The sequence below is a fragment of the Taudactylus pleione genome, unplaced genomic scaffold, assembly GCF_031769625.1.
Source record: "Taudactylus pleione unplaced genomic scaffold, aTauple2 ptg000073l, whole genome shotgun sequence".
NCBI classification, from domain to species: Eukaryota; Metazoa; Chordata; class Amphibia; order Anura; family Myobatrachidae; genus Taudactylus; species Taudactylus pleione.
The window spans coordinates 3272197-3290983 of NW_028284475.1; the positions used below are offsets into that span (position 1 = coordinate 3272197).

The window sequence follows — 18787 nt, forward strand, 5'->3', positions numbered from 1 at the left end:
TCTCTCTCTCGATAGCTCGCTCTCTCTCTCGATAGCTCGCTCTCTCTCTCGATAGCTCGCTCTCTCTCTCGATAGCTCGCTCTCTCTCTCGATAGCTCGCTCTCTCTCTCGATAGCTCGCTCTCTCTCTCGATAGCTCGCTCTCTCTCTCGATAGCTCGCTCTCTCTCTCGATAGCTCGCTCTCTCTCTCGATAGCTCGCTCTCTCTCTCGATAGCTCGCTCTCTCTCTCGATAGCTCGCTCTCTCTCTCGATAGCTCGCTCTCTCTCGATAGCTCGCTCTCTCTCGATAGCTCTCTCTCTCTCTCGATAGCTCTCTCTCGATAGCTCTCTCTCGATAGCTCTCTCTCGATAGCTCTCTCTCTCTCTCGATAGCTCTCTCTCTCTCTCGATAGCCCTCTCTCTCTCGATAGCTCGCTCTCTCTCTCGATAGCTCGCTCTCTCTCTCGATAGCTCGCTCTCTCTCGATAGCTCTCTCTCTCTCTCTCGATAGCTCTCTCTCTCGATAGCTCTCTCTCTCGATAGCTCTCTCTCTCTGAACAACAAGTGCTGCCATCTCACACACACGCACACTCTGAGAACAACAAGTGCTGCCATCACACACACACGCACACTCTGAGAACAACAAGTGCTGCCATCACACACACACACACTGAGAACAACAAGTGCTGCCATCACACACACACACACACACACTCTGAGAACAACAAGTGCTGCAATCTCTCACACACACACACTCTGAGAACAACAAGTGCTGCCATCACACACACACAGAGAATCAGACTGAACTCCCATCGGAATCTTCAGCTCAGCTTGGAATAATGAGAATTTGCGCAAGGTGGGCCCTTATTCATTTAGGTCTTTACGGTAGAGTTTATTATAGCCAATAGGTAAAGAGGGATAAATGCAGCATTTTTCTGACCCCCGGCTTCCTGTAAAGCTCCCTAGACAAAATAACTTTTCCACAGCATTTGACACCACCGTTATAGCAGAGAAGTTGCCATCTGCATGGAGACCTTTTGTCAGGCGTATTATTCATGTAGGATTGGAACATTGCGAGATACAGTTCAGCTGGAGCATTTATGGACACCGCTGCATTAGATATAATAATTAAAATGTATGCATCTATTCTATAATCTCCTATGGGGTCAGTCTAGGACGTGTGAATGCAGCATAAGGCACTGCTGCTCCATCTGCTGATGGCTCTCTTAAACCGGCGATAGTGAAGAACGAACACCGGAAAGGAAGGACCTCTCGAACCCCTCCGCCCCCGCCTTAATGCCGACTCAGGCTAGTCGGCAGCAGGTTCTGAATCCCTCTGTGTGAACACCGCTGCGGAAAGGCAGCTCCTACATTCTGGTTATACCATGTCTCCCATTCACTGGAAGCCATGCACACTCATTGTGTGTGTGTAATGGATCGTCATATAACCCCACACTTGCATAAGTCACCAATACCTCTACTTTAAAATACCATGGGAATGGCAGACTGCACAGGAAACCTGTTGGATCAGATAGAAGCAGTTGCAGGAGGAACATACACATGACCCAAAGCTACGAAGAATTACAACTATTTGTGTAGTACAGAAAAAATCTCCACGTTTTCTTCTCAAACAAAACCTTTCAGGCTGTTGCATTCAATCTGATGGCCGCGTCACATGTTCCTCCTATGGTCACGTGACGCACCCTGCATCTAGTATTTGAATGGAGGTATCGGCCTAAAAGAGAGAAAAATATAATGATACTATGTAAAACGGAACATTTGTAACGGCAACCATCTATGGAGAGAGATAAAGTGGATGGTGATAAAGTATCAGCCAATAAGCTCCTACTATGTCACAAGCAGTGTTTAAGTTAGGAGCAGATTGGTTGGTACTTTAGGGTCTATGTACTAAGCCTTGGATGGCGATAAAGTCCCAGACAATCAGCTCCTAACTGCCACGTCACAGGCTGTTTTTGAAAAATCTAAAAAAGTACTTTCTGCAAGAAACAGAGGAAAAGGAGAAATATGCCTTTGTAGGGGCACTCTTATGACAGAAAATTGTTTATATATGGATGATGATGGAATGATTAGTGTGAATAAAACTTAACGTTTAATATACACCTTTAAAAAGGAAGTTCTCCCCAGAGAGTGATGTGTAGATATAACATAGAAATCTACTAAGGACAAAAAAAGAACAATATAAATGTCCTTTGACGTGTAAATGAGTATTATTATTTATTATTGATAAAAATTAAATGAGTAATCGGTTGTTCCTGTTAAGGGTAATGAATATTCTAATTAACCCTAATTCAATCTACAGGGAGGCACATATGATTACTTCATACAGTACATATCTGGCGAACTATAGGAGTCTTTAATTAGATCTCTGTTGTGATCGACATATACATAAATGATAGTCGGTCAGAAATAATTATATACTGTAAGAAACCACACTATGATAACTAAGAAAGATGACTTATTAGGATAATCCAGCAGCTTTGAAATCTGTGTCCCCTGTAGATGAGTGAGGGATATATATTGTAATTAAATATCAGTACACATATATTGACATTGCTGATAGTTATATGGGGACACAGACGTTATCACTAAGAGGATTGTGCTTGGGAGGACTTTTATCCCAAGTATGTTAACTCATATTGGTTTTAGCAGATATGCTAGGTAAAGAATAGTACACCTTGGATAAATGCATATATTAAATTGCCATATAATATCAGCAGAGTTTGCACTATGAGAAACAAAGTGATATCCCAAACAGAAAATATATATGAAAAAGAAAAAAAATCCAAACAATAATGGTAAGTACACAATGACAGTGTTACATGTACTGAACAATGACACTGTCTTCAGTGCAATAAAGAAAAATAATAACAGAAAAAAATTATACTGAATATCAACCTAAACCATGGACATATGCAACATATTTGTGTACATATGTAATAAGGATGTGCCCTGAAAAAAACAGGGTTATGTGTCACAACACAAGGGTAAGTCAATGCATTTTTTGATAAATAACAGGTAGGAGCCGATTGGTTGGTACTTTATCTCTAGAGTTTAGTTTCTCCATAGTGAAGAACCCAGAGGGACGCTGGACTAGAATGACAGAACCGTTAACACACATTGTAGTAAACAGCCTTTTGCATAGATAACGCCCTCTTAGTACTGTAGGCTGTGTATATACACACTACAAACATTTATGATATGTGAGGAAAATGTAGAATGATGCCCAGTGCAGGAAATTATGTAAAATTCTGCCTGCCTCTACACATACATACACACACACACACACACACACACACACACACACACACACACACACACACACACACACACACACACACACACACACACACACACACACACACAAATAAATGAATAATCACATACATAAATAGCATAATGAAGGGTACAAGCAAAACAGGCAGAAGAGCTTATTTACTAAAAATTGAATTTAGATGCAAAAAGTGCGCTGTATGGTAGCAACAAATCAGACATTTGCTTTCATTATCTGACTTGCACTAGACAGATATAATCTAATTCGTGGTTGGTTTGCGGTTTTTCGGCAGAAATTTTGCACCTAATGTTAATGTTAGTAAATGATGCTCAATGGATGGAAATACGCACAGGACAATACAGAGTTACATATTAAGTCAGCTTCGCAGACAGATCCTGCTTGTCCTTTAGCACTGATCATGCTCTGTAGCCGAGCACATGCAGCTACGGGCAACTCTGACATGTATGCATCTCATTCTAATCTACAGCGCACAATGGGAGGAACTGGGTGGTGATGGGTCCAGTTTTAGTGAGGGCGCATCGGAGGCGTATAGACGGAATAGCGAGCTATGCCAAGCCGTGCTTATGCAGAGATCAGTCTGATTTTATAGGCATCTCTTGCGCTAAGGATATGGCTGGTGCAAGTGCGTGGGCAGGGGAGGTGCAGTCACATAGATGTGTAACAGCCGGCATAGGGAAGGACATTCGTTTCGTGCGTTTAATAGAAGTGTAACTGCACCTGACTTGCATCTAGCCCTGCACAGGCCCCATAAAGCACACGCTCACACTCAGTCACTTATGATCATTTCTGGAAATACACTGGTCAGTTATTATATATCCTCTGTGCACGATCATGTTCCCCATCAGGGTTGCCGGCAGCATTCCAAAAAGAGCTTATGGCCTATGAGGAACTGTACTGTATGTAGATTTTGTATGCTGTGCGTATGACAATGGCTTGTATGTGACACGTCTGACATCACAGAGCCGGTGCCTTCCCCTCTGCCTGAATGTGCACCGGGTCTCTCTCCTTACATTGTGGGAGCGTGCAGACACTGAACCACAATAACTACAAGGTGAAACATTTACAGATGTGTCCACATACATCTTACATCCTTGCGCGTTAAACTGGTCGTCTAGTTGTGCCAAGCTGTGGCGTGACTTGAAAAAGTTTCACGAAAAGAAGCTCGGCGCTTCCAAGTCACAAGGCGCTCGCGTGTTATGTTTAACGCGACTAGTAGCGCATGGAGGTAAGATGTATGTGGACACATCTGTACTTTTGTTCCAGCAGCGAATGTCCTTAATGAATGTGCATATAAATATACCCAGGACGTACTTTACATGGGCAGCCCAGGCCATAGGATAAGGGATAGAGGAATTCAATGAAAGAAGAAAATCTCACTTGCCTACAATCTTCTTATGGCTTGCCGTCCAAGTACTTAACCACACATGGCAGAAATTGATCTTTGGACTTTTATAAAACGCCCATTGGGAAAACATATTAAATATTGTGGCTGCAAATGTTTATGAATATACGTGTGAACGGTTCACTTTGAGGAGTGCTCGTTAATGCCCAAAAAACAATTAAAATTTGGACCAGCTCTGAGTTGGCGGAGTTCAGACCTCATCTTATACATCTAACGGGACATAATTTGTGTCTTCCCGTCCACGTTGATGGCAAAGGGCTTTTCTAGGTGCATTTTGCCAAAAGATAACAAAAATAATTTTTTTTTTCAAACACACAAAAACAGGTGACTGCTCACTCACACTCATGATTAATGTAACCCAGAAATGAGAGTAAACCAAGCAGTATTGTAGGAGAGAAATGTATACTAGTGCACAGAGTGGATGAATGAGGAGCTCCTAACTTGGGAAGATGAGTGTGCGCTCGCAGCCTGGTGTGTGCTGTGTGCGCCATTCCAATGGACTTATATAGAGCACATCTCCTAAAGGAGGTCCAGCGTTTACACAATTATACACCCCTTGTGTATTATATCATTATTATTACAGCTCAAGTGCACAACAAGATAAAAAAAAATTAAAAAAACACACTGAAATAAAAGAAAAAGAAAGTATTCACCTTGATATTGATACATACTGTACTTCAGTAACAGTACAGCCACCAACAAGACTGTCACCAACATAACCACCGGGAGAATTATATGGACTCTATTGCGGTCTGTAATAAGAGAATGAAGAACATATATGGTTACTAACAAACCAAGAGGGGAACATCAAGTAAAAATGACAAAGTATGTGTGAAAAAAATATATATCTCATCTCCATACCAAGTGTAATAAATATGTCACATGTGCCTTACAGTACACGAGGTCCATCTTGATTTGTGGTGGGAAGCCGCATCCAGCATGCAGTTCAAGCCGTCACCTGCTGTACCCCCACCTGTCTGCAATACTGTTAAGACTCACTATCTTTCTTGCTATAAAGCAGAGAATAAGTGAGCAGGAAGGAGCAGCCAGGTTCTGCGTCATGTGACCTCCTCTGCACAAGGCAGGGTGTTCACGCAAAAAATACAGCATTGTAAGGATATAAGCGCGGGCAGATTGCAATACTCCTACTTACATCAGAGATTTAGTCGTCCTTCCCCCCCTTAATCCTCTCTCAGGTGTTGCTTCCACCCAGAAACATAGATCCTATTCAAGTCACGAGTCCCGATTATCTCTCCAATGCTTTGTGAGCGCTCTGACAGATGATCATTTAGTCTGTGTGCGGTAGCAGTAACTGTTCAATGCTGAGTCAGCCCAGGATCCGCCAATACAAGGATGAGCATTCCCTCCAGCTACTGATCTCATACACACCTCTCAGAGCAGTCAGGCCTGCGCCTCCTCGCTGCAGGGGCACTAACAGGCCGGCGTAATTCTGGCTTTCTGCCTCACAGACAGCAATCTAAGAAATCTTAGGGTACCACACCCCATCTGTCGGGATGGCCCCTTGACGAGTTTCCTTCCCACACATTAAAGAATGGAGGATAGGATATAGAAAACAGTGAGACCTGGAATATCAGTAACACAATATAGCTCGCACCATTAGTAGAGGGTGGCTGTGTCTCTCCCCCTCAACAAGATTTCACTAGATTTACAGAAGATATACAGCAATCATTATGTAATGACTCCAGCCCCAGAATGACCTGTATGAGATTACAGATGTAACATGCTGCTCCATGCACTAAGCCGTCTGTTCCAATGCAGCCGATAAACATGGCAGCCTGCGTCTGAGTTGGAAGGTTTGGCGGCTTTTATCCTCAGAGCATGGGCTCAGGGGGAAATGCTGTGCAGGGATGGCTCCACCGCCTAGGGCTTGCATGAAGAGAGACCGCCGTTCCATACAGACCGCTCCCTGTGTCACCCTTCTGCACCAATAATGGGGGCTAACCTTTTGGAAGCTGCCGTTGGCCCCATCCCCTCTGGTCCATTTTCTTTGACTGAACTCGGGTTTCCATCAGAGATGGGAAACTACTAACCCATTACGTTGGTCTCCGAAGCATGGTAGGAGCTCTGCTGCCTGAGAGTGGGCGGAGCTCGGGGATCCAGGACATCTAACCAGCGACGGCTGTGGTGGGTCCCATGGTGGAGACAGACTTCCGTAGCTGGGCATGCCTAAGCAGCACCTTTACTGGCTCCCCATAGGAATGGATTCAAAAGAGAAAGAACATGAAAACAAAACAGAAAGAAAATCCAGTCAGGCTAGCCGCACTCTGAGACACAGCACCAGCTCCTTCAGGCACTTAGATAATGACTGAAGCTTCCAGGCAGCTGGGGTATAGAAGGAAAGGTCCCAATTTAACTGAAGCTTCCAGGCAGCTGGGGTATAGAAGGAAAGGTTCCAGGCAGCTGGGGTATAGAAGGGAAAGGTTCTAAGTTGAAATGGTTTCAGTTGTTCAGTGCCAGGCTCCCACCCCGCTAGCTATACCCCAGTGTACCCCATTGGATGGAGAAGCAAAAATGCATCATTACTTTCAAGTGCAGATTTTGTTGTGAAACCCTACATGTAGAATCCTGCTTGTAGTTGTCTTGGAAAGGTGGACTAATGCTGCAGGAAGTATTTTTCTTTGTGGCAATTTATTCTTTTAAAACCACATTTGTTTTTACTTTACTTTATTAAAATTTCAGTTAAAAAAAATAAAAATTTTTTTTTTGAAATTCTATTCAATGTGTTAGAATAAGGTGAGAGAGTAATAGTACTTCAATGTTTTCAATGTACTAACCCTGACACAGGTATGAATATTACCTCCGGGATAGCGCCCCTTTATATCCCTGTTTGGGAGGATTCCCCTGGGATACACTGGCTGCAGCCTGTATACGGTGTAACACTGGACACAGAATCAGTTATCCAGGAACCATATAAATTTAAACAAATTCGATCCCGCACCAGAGAACGTGGAATATTATGTGAGCTCTATCATATATTTTTAACAATCGTTCTTTATTATTTGACTACCCGCTCCCAAGAATTAACCAGTATACTCGCTTGTTGTTTATATTCAAACAATTGTAAATTCTTAAGCTGCATACACACACGATTTTTTTAATGAACGATTTTAGTAAACGATTTTTTCCCTTGAAAAAATTTACTAAAATCGTTTACTAAAGTTGTTCATTTACTAAATGTCATGAACGATTTTTATGAACTACAAACGATTTTTGCATATTCCCTTAGTGGAAATCGTTGAGTTGACAAGTCTGACTGAACTACAAACTACAAACGTGAACGCGCATGAACGATAAACGTTCATCGTTTGACTCAGAAAGTGAACGATTTTTGCAAACAATTATCGTTAAACGATATCGTTTAACGATAATCATTAAAAAAATCGTTGTGTGTGTATGCAGCTTAAGGATTCTTGTGCTTGGGTGGTGCGACCAATAACTCTATATGTTACATGAACTTACTAAACAGAAAAAGAAAGAAGAGATTTTCAATATGGTCACTCATATGTTCCACGGAATGTTATAATATATAGCTGTTAAAAGTAATGAAATCTTTATTTATATCATACTAAAACATATTTGATAGGGACACCAATAAGGCAAAATATCAATAAAAACAATAGAAAGATTCTTAAACAAGAATATAGACCATACTTATTATAATATACATTTATATTATAACATAAGACAGCGGAATTTGGAAAACATTTGTAATTCACTTCATTCTATTCTTTGATATCATTCACATTAGTATGGTCTATATTCTTGTTTAAGAATCTTTCGATTGTTTTTATTGATATTTAGCCGTATTGGTGTCCCTATCAAACATTTTAGAATGATATAAATAAACATTTCATTACTTTAAACCGTTAGATATTATAACATTATGTGGAACATATGAGTGACCATATTGAAAAACTCTTTTCTTTCTTTTTTCTGTTTGTAAGTTGGTGTAACACTTGTGCAGACACCTGGGTCATAGAGCTCAGCTATAATCACACTTACAGGTGAGAGTCACATCTGGTCCATTTATTGTACAGGACACACAGGAGGGTTCCAGACTACATCCCGTGCAGACACCTGGGTCATAGAGCTCAGCTATAATCACACTTACAGGTGAGAGTCACATCTGGTCCATTTATTGTACAGGACACACAGGAGGGTTCCAGACTACATCCCGTGCAGACACCTGGGTCATAGAGCTCAGCTATAATCACACTTACAGGTGAGAGTCACATCTGGTCCATTTATTGTACAGGACACACAGGAGGGTTCCAGACTACATCCCGTGCAGACACCTGGGTCATACAGCTCAGCTATAATCACACTTACAGGTGAGAGTCACATCTGGTCCATTTATTGTACAGGACACACAGGAGGGTTCCAGACTACATCCCGTGCAGACACCTGGGTCATACAGCTCAGCTATAATCACACTTACAGGTGAGAGTCACATCTGGTCCATTTATTGTACAGGACACACAGGAGGGTTCCAGACTACATCCCGTGCAGACACCTGGGTCATAGAGCTCAGCTATAATCACACTTACAGGTGAGAGTCACATCTGGTCCATTTATTGTACAGGACACACAGGAGGGTTCCAGACTACATCCCGTGCAGACACCTGGGTCATACAGCTCAGCTATAATCACACTTACAGGTGAGAGTCACATCTGGTCCATTTATTGTACAGGACACACAGGAGGGTTCCAGACTGAAGGCTTCATCATGAGTCGCATGTTTTTCATCTGGTGTCTTCTCTGCATAGAACAAAAGGAACATGAATAAAAGGGACCGCAATAAATCATTTGCCAAATACTGCAGCTGCCCACCCTAAGAGGAAACCTGAAGTGTACGCTCTTCTCCGGTGAGAGGAGAAATTGTTTGGAGAATTCGAGAACAGGTCACTTTGGGGAACTTATTTAAAACCAGTCAGTGCAGTTTGATTGATGTGGAGTAACCATTAGCCTAAATAGAACAGTTGGGGGTCTAGAATTGGAATACAAGTCCGGCGGTTCAAATCCCGGCAGCAGCAGGCCGACACGGCTGAAAATCCAGATCGTCTGCAGGTAAGTATGAAATAACCTAACCCCCCCTAACCGTAACCCTCCTTAGGGGTGCCTAACCCTAACCTTCCCCCCAGTGCCTAAACCTAACCCCGCTTCCCCGCTGCCTAAACCTAAGTACCCCGGGGGGGGGGGGTGCCTGACCCTAAGTGCCCCCCGGGGGTGCCTAACCCTCCCTTCCCCTAGCCTAACCCTAACCTCCCCACCGGGAGCCCTAAACCTAACCCCCCACCCCCCGCAGCAGCGCCCTGCATTACTTTGATCAGGATGCCGGGTGCCGGTCTCCTGGCGTCGGGAAAGTGAAAGGCGTCTAGAATTAGACGCCAGTCATTTAACCCTCGCCGGGATAAAGCAGTCGGGAAGCCGGCTGTCGGGCTTACGTGCGCCAGCTTCCCGATTGCATACCCTAGAATTCAGGGTAAATGGGGGGTTTTTTGGTCAGTTGTGAGAAGTGTCTCTTATCATAAGAGTGTAGCATATTTAGTGCTGCTTTGTGTAATGGACTTTGCATATATGTTCATAACATACTCAATGGTTTATAGTACAATTCAGGGGTCAACCGCAATCTAACTAGACATTAATTACACTAGTTAACAAAAGTTCTCGTACCTAGTTTTGTGAATTTAATAATAGCGTTCCCGCTAAGCTGTTTTAGCGGGGCGCGGCGCCCTGCCCTCCTTCTGGAGGGCAAAAAGCACCCTGCCCTCAAAGCCTGCGGGTGCCATCTTCACCCACGGGTCACAGTGTCCCACGGGCGGAGAAAAGTGCGGTGACCCGGTCACCGCCGGAGAATAGACGCCGGGCGCATACGCCCGGCATATATTCTCCCTATCTGCAGCGCTTGGGGGCTGCCCGGCGAGTCCGTAAGTGCCGGGCACGCCCCCAAATATCACGAAAAGGGGACGCGTCTTATAGACACCCCCCCTTTTCATGGCCACGCCCCCTTTTTGGGCGCACGCACAAAGTTGCCCTCTCTAGCTCCGGCGTCCTGCCTGCCGCCGGAGCTAGAGTGAACACTATAATAGTATTTCTGTGTTGAATTCAAAAATTTTATATCTCTGTCCTGTGAGGATTTTGAGTGACACCCAATTAAAGGTTACAATATTACGTTTATTAACAATACATTCATAGTAAATGAACTTAAAATGTAGAAGGATGGGATTTTCTGCTGTTTACTGCCCTCAGGAACATCCCGTTTAAAAGGTTCAACAACGGTCAGCAAGCATATGGAATTGGTATGATTTACCGCCAGACCCCTGGCCGGCGGTTCAAATCCCGAACAGGCTGAAAATCCAGATCATCCCCAGGTAAGTATTCACTAACCTATTCCCCCGCCCTAACCCTAACCTCCCCCCCCCCAGTGCCTAAACCTAAACCCCACTTCCCCGCCGCCTAAACCTAAATCCCCCAGGGGGGAAGATGCCTAACCCTAACCTCCCCCCCTGTGCCTACACCTAAATCCACCGGGGGGGGGTGCCTAACCCTCCCTCCCCCTAGCCTAAACCTAACCTCCCGAGGGGGGTGCCTAACCCTATGTGTCCCCTCTCGGGAGCCCTAAACCTAACCCTCCCCCCCCCCGTCGGCTGCCCGAAGCGGCGCCCGGTATCACTTCGATTGGGATGCCGGGCGCCGGTCTCCCGGCATCGGTAAAATGACAGGCGTCTAGATGTAGACGCCGGTCATTTAACCCTCGCCGGCATTAAGCAGCCGGGAAGCCGGCTGTCGGGACTAGGTCCGCCAGCTTCCCGACTGCATACCCAGCCTACTTTGTGCTCTACTTGCCCTGACGCCGCTTTTCCATTACGGAAATATCCTGGTGGAACAGTTAGCCAAGTTCATGGCTGACTGCTCCAAGATTGGCTGGGAAGAAATCCAGGTGCAAGTCCAAGAAATGGATTTTCAAAGACCTGTTACATCCCATGATTTTAAAAGATTGTCCACTATTTCTTCTTCGTCGTTTCCCCAAGAAGTTCCGGCAAATACTCTTGAAAGACTCCCATGCAGCTTGTCCAGTTTGATTCAACTGACCATCGAAGCTGCCATCTTCCATCACTTCTCTTATTTGAGGCTCTACAAAGATCCCCCTCTTTGATCTTTGCATCACTGATCCTCGGGAATTTGTTCTTTTAGTGTGCAAACCCAAGTCCACTTCAATCCATTGCTTTACTAAAGTTCTTCATAAGACCGAGCTTTATAAGGAGAGGAGGTAGAGGTACTTTTCCAGATCAGCACCTTTCTTTTCCTGGGGTTAGGGATGATCGCTTTGGCCGCTGCACTGAGCGTAAACGCCATATAAATGGATTATATGTCACAATGTATAGTCTTAAAGAAGGCTTTAAAACTGTGGGTGATAGAGATTCTAAGACCATTTTTGAAATCAGCGTAGAAAATACATATATAATTCCACTAGCGTTCCTGCTAGGCTGTTTTAGCGGGGTGCTGTGCCCTGCCCTCCTTCTGGAGGGCAAACAGCGCCCTGCCCTCACCGCCCCGCTAAGACAGCCTGCGGGTGTTTTCTTCACCCGCGGGTCGCAGTGTCCCGCGGGTGGGGAAATGTGCGGTGACCCGGTCACTGCCGGTGAATAGACGCTAAGCGCATGCGCCCGGCATCTATTCTACCTGTCAGCAGTGCTTGGGGGCTGCCCGGCGTGTCCTTCAGTGCTGAGCAACCCCGAAGAGTGAAGAAAAGGCGAGGGGACTTAGACACGCCCCCTATTCAATGGCTACGCCCCCTTTTCAGGAGTGCGCACTCTCCCCTCTAGCTCCGGCGCCCTGCCTGCCGACAGAGCTAGAGTGAACACTATACCACCTGAGGTGCCCTGTGACAAAACCTGTTTACTAGTGCTCTCATACTTTAATGGGCATACATCAATATTTTACGGTGTTCAAGGGTATAATGGTATTTGTTCGGCTATAAACAACTCACCTGAAATGAGGAGATGATACATTATACCATAAGGTTCCCCATGTAATAAGTCTATGCTCGCTCTGTAGGGTCCTTGGTCTTCCGCAGTTACGTAAATTATGATCAATGAAGCATCGTTAGCAGCGCAGAGTCTTCCTGTGTAATGATCATCTCGAATATCGACATTCCCATCTGGTGTTGTTGTAGCAAAGTGATTCCCACCGGCGGTGACCCAGGTGATATCAACGATACGTTGCGTTCCTCTGCGTGGCACAAGTAGCGTTGCATTTCCTCCCTCTGTAACAGGTACTTCTATTGTCTCTTCAGTGGATGTCGCAGATAATATACCTATCAATGCGATTAATGTCATTACTGAAACAGTAACTTCCCCTGCCTTGAGTTCTAGATACAATGCATCGTTAGAATATACAAGGTGGTCATAATTAAACTCCCTCTACAGCTCGATCGAGCAACTAGAATGTCTCCACATTTGGTAGAAAGACCGATGAGCAGGATTCCGCAAAAGAAAAAAAAATGTAGTGCAAAAAGTCGCCGATGGTGGGGGAATAGGACACTGTACAATGCGAGAACAGCGTGAAAAATGCACAAACGAATAACAAGACTAAACTAATGTGCGATTAACCTTTATTGTGTTACACTCACAATAACACAGCGATAAAACATTTGTCTGCCCATTTCTTTTTCTATTTTATATTTGGAGACAGGACGGCACTCCATGGTTTTCAATGATATAAATCGCTCAGCAATCACAGAGGCTTTCCAACATTTCAAATGTATTTACACATTCTGCTGTCAGTCTCCGTCTATTGCAAGAGCCGTTGTGAAATAAAATATATAATATTTTACATCAAGCAAGATTAAAAGGTCTTGGCTAGTCCCAAACAGGACACTGGTGAAGTCTATTAAGAAAACCAAAAGATAGGCACCACAAGAATATTTGGCTCAATAAATACACCTCTTCCAGCGATACTATGATGAAATCTGCCAAACACCACTGGTCCATTATCCCGGATGACCTACCTATAATGGCCCATTATCCCGGATGACCTACCTATAATGGCCCATTATCCCGGATGACCCACCTATAATGGCCCATTATTCCGGATGACCTACCTATAATGGCCCATTATCCCGGATGACCTACCTATAATGGCCCATTATCCCGGATGACCTACCTATAATGGCCCATTATCCCGGATGACCCACCTATAATGGCCCATTATTCCGGATGACCTACCTATAATGGCCCATTATTCCGGATGACCTACCTATAATGGCCCATTATCCCGGATGACCTACCTATAATGGCCCATTATTCCGGATGACCTACCTATAATGGCCCATTATCCCGGATGACCTACCTATAATGGCCCATTATTCCGGATGACCTACCTATAATGGCCCATTATTCCGGATGACCCACCTATCTTGCCTTCCAAGCATTCATCTCTAATGGCAAGTTACCAGCGAGGGAAAAACTATTCAGGATTATGGGCCTGATTCAGATCCGCTCGCTGTTAATCTTCAATGGGAATCTATGGACAAAGTGGTGGGTGGTAAAGCCATTGGAGTATCTATTACCAAATTGGGGGAGAAGATTAATTGCAACCGTAGGGGTAATCTTACAATGGCGACATATGGACTATGAGGGGGTGCTCTTTATATTTTTTTAATAAAAAGAAACATAACTTTTTTTTCTGATTTTTTTAATATATATAAAAACATAAGCAGTTAAACTGTGCACTGAAAAGACATACATTTTATGTGCTCATCCAACACTACACTGTCTTCAAGGCTATCAAGATTGATAAATATCATACCTAAAAAAGGTACGGTATATGTAGTGCTCCCGCTAGAAAACGAGGAGGGCAGGGCACAGATTCGTGGGGAGGGCATGTGGTGTGGCCAATCGGGGAGGGTTAATGATGATACAGTAATTCCCTGCACTAACCCACACACCAGCATACAGTACAGTGATTCTCTGCAGTATTATGTAACTCACACACCAGCATACAGTACAGTGATTCTGTGCAGTATTATGTAACTCACACACCAGCATACAGTACAGCGATTCTGTGCAGTATTATGTAACTCACACACCAGCATACAGTACAGCGATCCTGGTTCTGTGCAGTATTATGTAACTCACACACCAGCATACAGTACAGCGATTCTGGTTCTGTGCAGTATTATGTAACTCACACACCAGCATACAGTACAGCGATCCTGGTTCTGTGCAGTATTATGTAACTCACACACCAGCATACAGTACAGCGATTCTGGTTCTGTGCAGTATTATGTAACTCACACACCAGCATACAGTACAGCGATCCTGGTTCTGTGCAGTATTATGTAACTCACACACCAGCATACAGTACAGCGATCCTGGTTCTGTGCAGTATTATGTAACTCACACACCAGCATACAGTACAGCGATCCTGGCTCTGTGCAGTATTATGTAACTCACACACCAGCATACAGTACAGCGATCCTGGCTCTGTGCAGTATTATGTAACTCACACACCAGCATACAGTACAGCGATTCTGGTTCTGTGCAGTATTATGTAACTCACACACCAGCATACAGTACAGTGATTCTGTGCAGTATTATGTAACTCACACACCAGCATACAGTACAGTGATTCTCTGCAGTATTATGTAACTCACACACCAGCATACAGTACAGCGATCCTGGTTCTGTGCAGTATTATGTAACTCACACACCAGCATACAGTACAGTGATTCTGTGCAGTATTATGTAACTCACACACCAGCATACAGTACAGTGATTCTCTGCAGTATTATGTAACTCACACACCAGCATACAGTACAGCGATCCTGGTTCTGTGCAGTATTATGTAACTCACACACCAGCATACAGTACAGTGATTCTGTGCAGTATTATGTAACTCACACACCAGCATACAGTACAGTGATTCTCTGCAGTATTATGTAACTCACACACCAGCATACAGTACAGTGATTCTGTGCAGTATTATGTAACTCACACACCAGCATACAGTACAGCGATCCTGGTTCTGTGCAGTATTATGTAACTCACACACCAGCATACAGTACAGCGATCCTGGTTCTGTGCAGTATTATGTAACTCACACACCAGCATACAGTACAGCGATTCTGGTTCTGTGCAGTATTATTTAACTCACACACCAGCATACAGTACAGCGATCCTGGTTCTGTGCAGTATTATGTAACTCACACACCAGCATACAGTACAGCGATCCTGGTTCTGTGCAGTATTATGTAACTCACACACCAGCATACAGTACAGCGATCCTGGCTCTGTGCAGTATTATGTAACTCACACACCAGCATACAGTACAGCGATTCTGGTTCTGTGCAGTATTATGTAACTCACACACCAGCATACAGTACAGTGATTCTGTGCAGTATTATGTAACTCACACACCAGCATACAGTACAGTGATTCTCTGCAGTATTATGTAACTCACACACCAGCATACAGTACAGCGATCCTGGTTCTGTGCAGTATTATGTAACTCACACACCAGCATACAGTACAGTGATTCTGTGCAGTATTATGTAACTCACACACCAGCATACAGTACAGTGATTCTCTGCAGTATTATGTAACTCACACACCAGCATACAGTACAGCGATCCTGGTTCTGTGCAGTATTATGTAACTCACACACCAGCATACAGTACAGCGATCCTGGTTCTGTGCAGTATTATGTAACTCACACACCAGCATACAGTACAGCGATTCTGGTTCTGTGCAGTATTATGTAACTCACACACCAGCATACAGTACAGCGATCCTGGTTCTGTGCAGTATTATGTAACTCACACACCAGCATACAGTACAGCGATCCTGGTTCTGTGCAGTATTATGTAACTCACACACCAGCATACAGTACAGCGATCCTGGCTCTGTGCAGTATTATGTAACTCACACACCAGCATACAGTACAGCGATTCTGGTTCTGTGCAGTATTATGTAACTCACACACCAGCATACAGTACAGTGATTCTGTGCAGTATTATGTAACTCACACACCAGCATACAGTACAGTGATTCTCTGCAGTATTATGTAACTCACACACCAGCATACAGTACAGCGATCCTGGTTCTGTGCAGTATTATGTAACTCACACACCAGCATACAGTACAGTGATTCTGTGCAGTATTATGTAACTCACACACCAGCATACAGTACAGTGATTCTCTGCAGTATTATGTAACTCACACACCAGCATACAGTACAGCGATCCTGGTTCTGTGCAGTATTATGTAACTCACACACCAGCATACAGTACAGTGATTCTGTGCAGTATTATGTAACTCACACACCAGCATACAGTACAGTGATTCTCTGCAGTATTATGTAACTCACACACCAGCATACAGTACAGTGATTCTGTGCAGTATTATGTAACTCACACACCAGCATACAGTACAGTGATTCTCTGCAGTATTATGTAACTCACACACCAGCATACAGTACAGTGATTCTCTGCAGTATTATGTAACTCACACACCAGTATACAGTACAGCGATCCTGTGCAGTATTATGTAACTCACACACCAGCATACAGTACAGTGATTCTCTGCAGTATTATGTAACTCACACACCAGCATACAGTACAGCGATTCTGTGCAGTATTATGTAACTCACACACCAGCATACAGTACAGCGATTCTGTGCAGTATTATGTAACTCACACACCAGCATACAGTACAGCGATTCTGTGCAGTATTATGTAACTCACACACCAGCATACAGTACAGCGATCCTGGTTCTGTGCAGTATTATGTAACTCACACACCAGCATACAGTACAGCGATCCTGGTTCTGTGCAGTATTATGTAACTCACACACCAGCATACAGTACAGCGATCCTGGCTCTGTGCAGTATTATGTAACTCACACACCAGCATACAGTACAGCGATTCTGGTTCTGTGCAGTATTATGTAACTCACACACCAGCATACAGTACAGCGATCCTGGTTCTGTGCAGTATTATGTAACTCACACACCAGCATACAGTACAGCGATCCTGGTTCTGTGCAGTATTATGTAACTCACACACCAGCATACAGTACAGCGATCCTGGTTCTGTGCAGTATTATGTAACTCACTCACCAGCATACAGTACAGCGATCCTGGTTCTGTGCAGTATTATGTAACTCACACACCAGCATACAGTACAGCGATCCTGGTTCTGTGCAGTATTATGTAACTCACACACCAGCATACAGTACAGCGATCCTGGTTCTGTGCAGTATTATGTAACTCACACACCAGCATACAGTACAGCGATCCTGGTTCTGTGCAGTATTATGTAACTCACACACCAGCATACAGTACAGCGATCCTGGTTCTGTGCAGTATTATGTAACTCACACACCAGCATACAGTACAGCGATCCTGGTTCTGTGCAGTATTATGTAACTCACACACCAGCATACAGTACAGCGATTCTGGTTCTGTGCAGTATTATGTAACTCACACACCAGCATACAGTACAGCGATCCTGGTTCTGTGCAGTATTATGTAACTCACACACCAGCATACAGTACAGCGATCCTGGTTCTGTGCAGTATTATGTAACTCACACACCAGCATACAGTACAGCGATCCTGGTTCTGTGCAGTATTATGTAACTCACTCACCAGCATACAGTACAGCGATCCTGGTTCTGTGCAGTATTATGTAACTCACACACCAGCATACAGTACAGCGATCCTGGTTCTGTGCAGTATTATGTAACTCACACACCAGCATACAGTACAGCGATCCTGGTTCTGTGCAGTATTATGTAACTCACACACCAGCATACAGTACAGCGATTCTGTGCAGTATTATGTAACTCACTCACCAGCATACAGTACAGCGATCCTGGTTCTGTGCAGTATTATGTAACTCACACACCAGCATACAGTACAGCGATTCTGTGCAGTATTATGTAACTCACACACCAGCATACAGTACAGCGATCCTGGTTCTGTGCAGTATTATGTAACTCACACACCAGCATACAGTACAGCGATTCTGGTTCTGTGCAGTATTATGTAACTCACACACCAGCATACA

At 44.2% G+C, this 18787-nt stretch overlaps 1 protein-coding gene across 1 annotated transcript in view; it reads right to left on the reverse strand.

Annotated features, from left to right (window-relative positions):
- Nucleotides 1–225: 225 nt before the first annotated feature.
- Nucleotides 226–18787, reverse strand: part of LOC148532538 (uncharacterized) — a 44191-nt gene continuing 25629 nt past the window's right edge. The window contains exons 3-8 of the mRNA XM_088467514.1: nt 12707–13033; nt 9358–9474; nt 9151–9247; nt 8719–8822; nt 5349–5447; nt 226–1715 (exon numbers count right to left, since the gene is read on the reverse strand). Coding sequence (XP_088323640.1) covers nt 1621–1715; nt 5349–5447; nt 8719–8822; nt 9151–9247; nt 9358–9474; nt 12707–13033 — 839 coding nt within the window. The 3' untranslated portion in view covers nt 226–1620. The remainder of the gene's footprint in view (nt 1716–5348; nt 5448–8718; nt 8823–9150; nt 9248–9357; nt 9475–12706; nt 13034–18787) is intronic.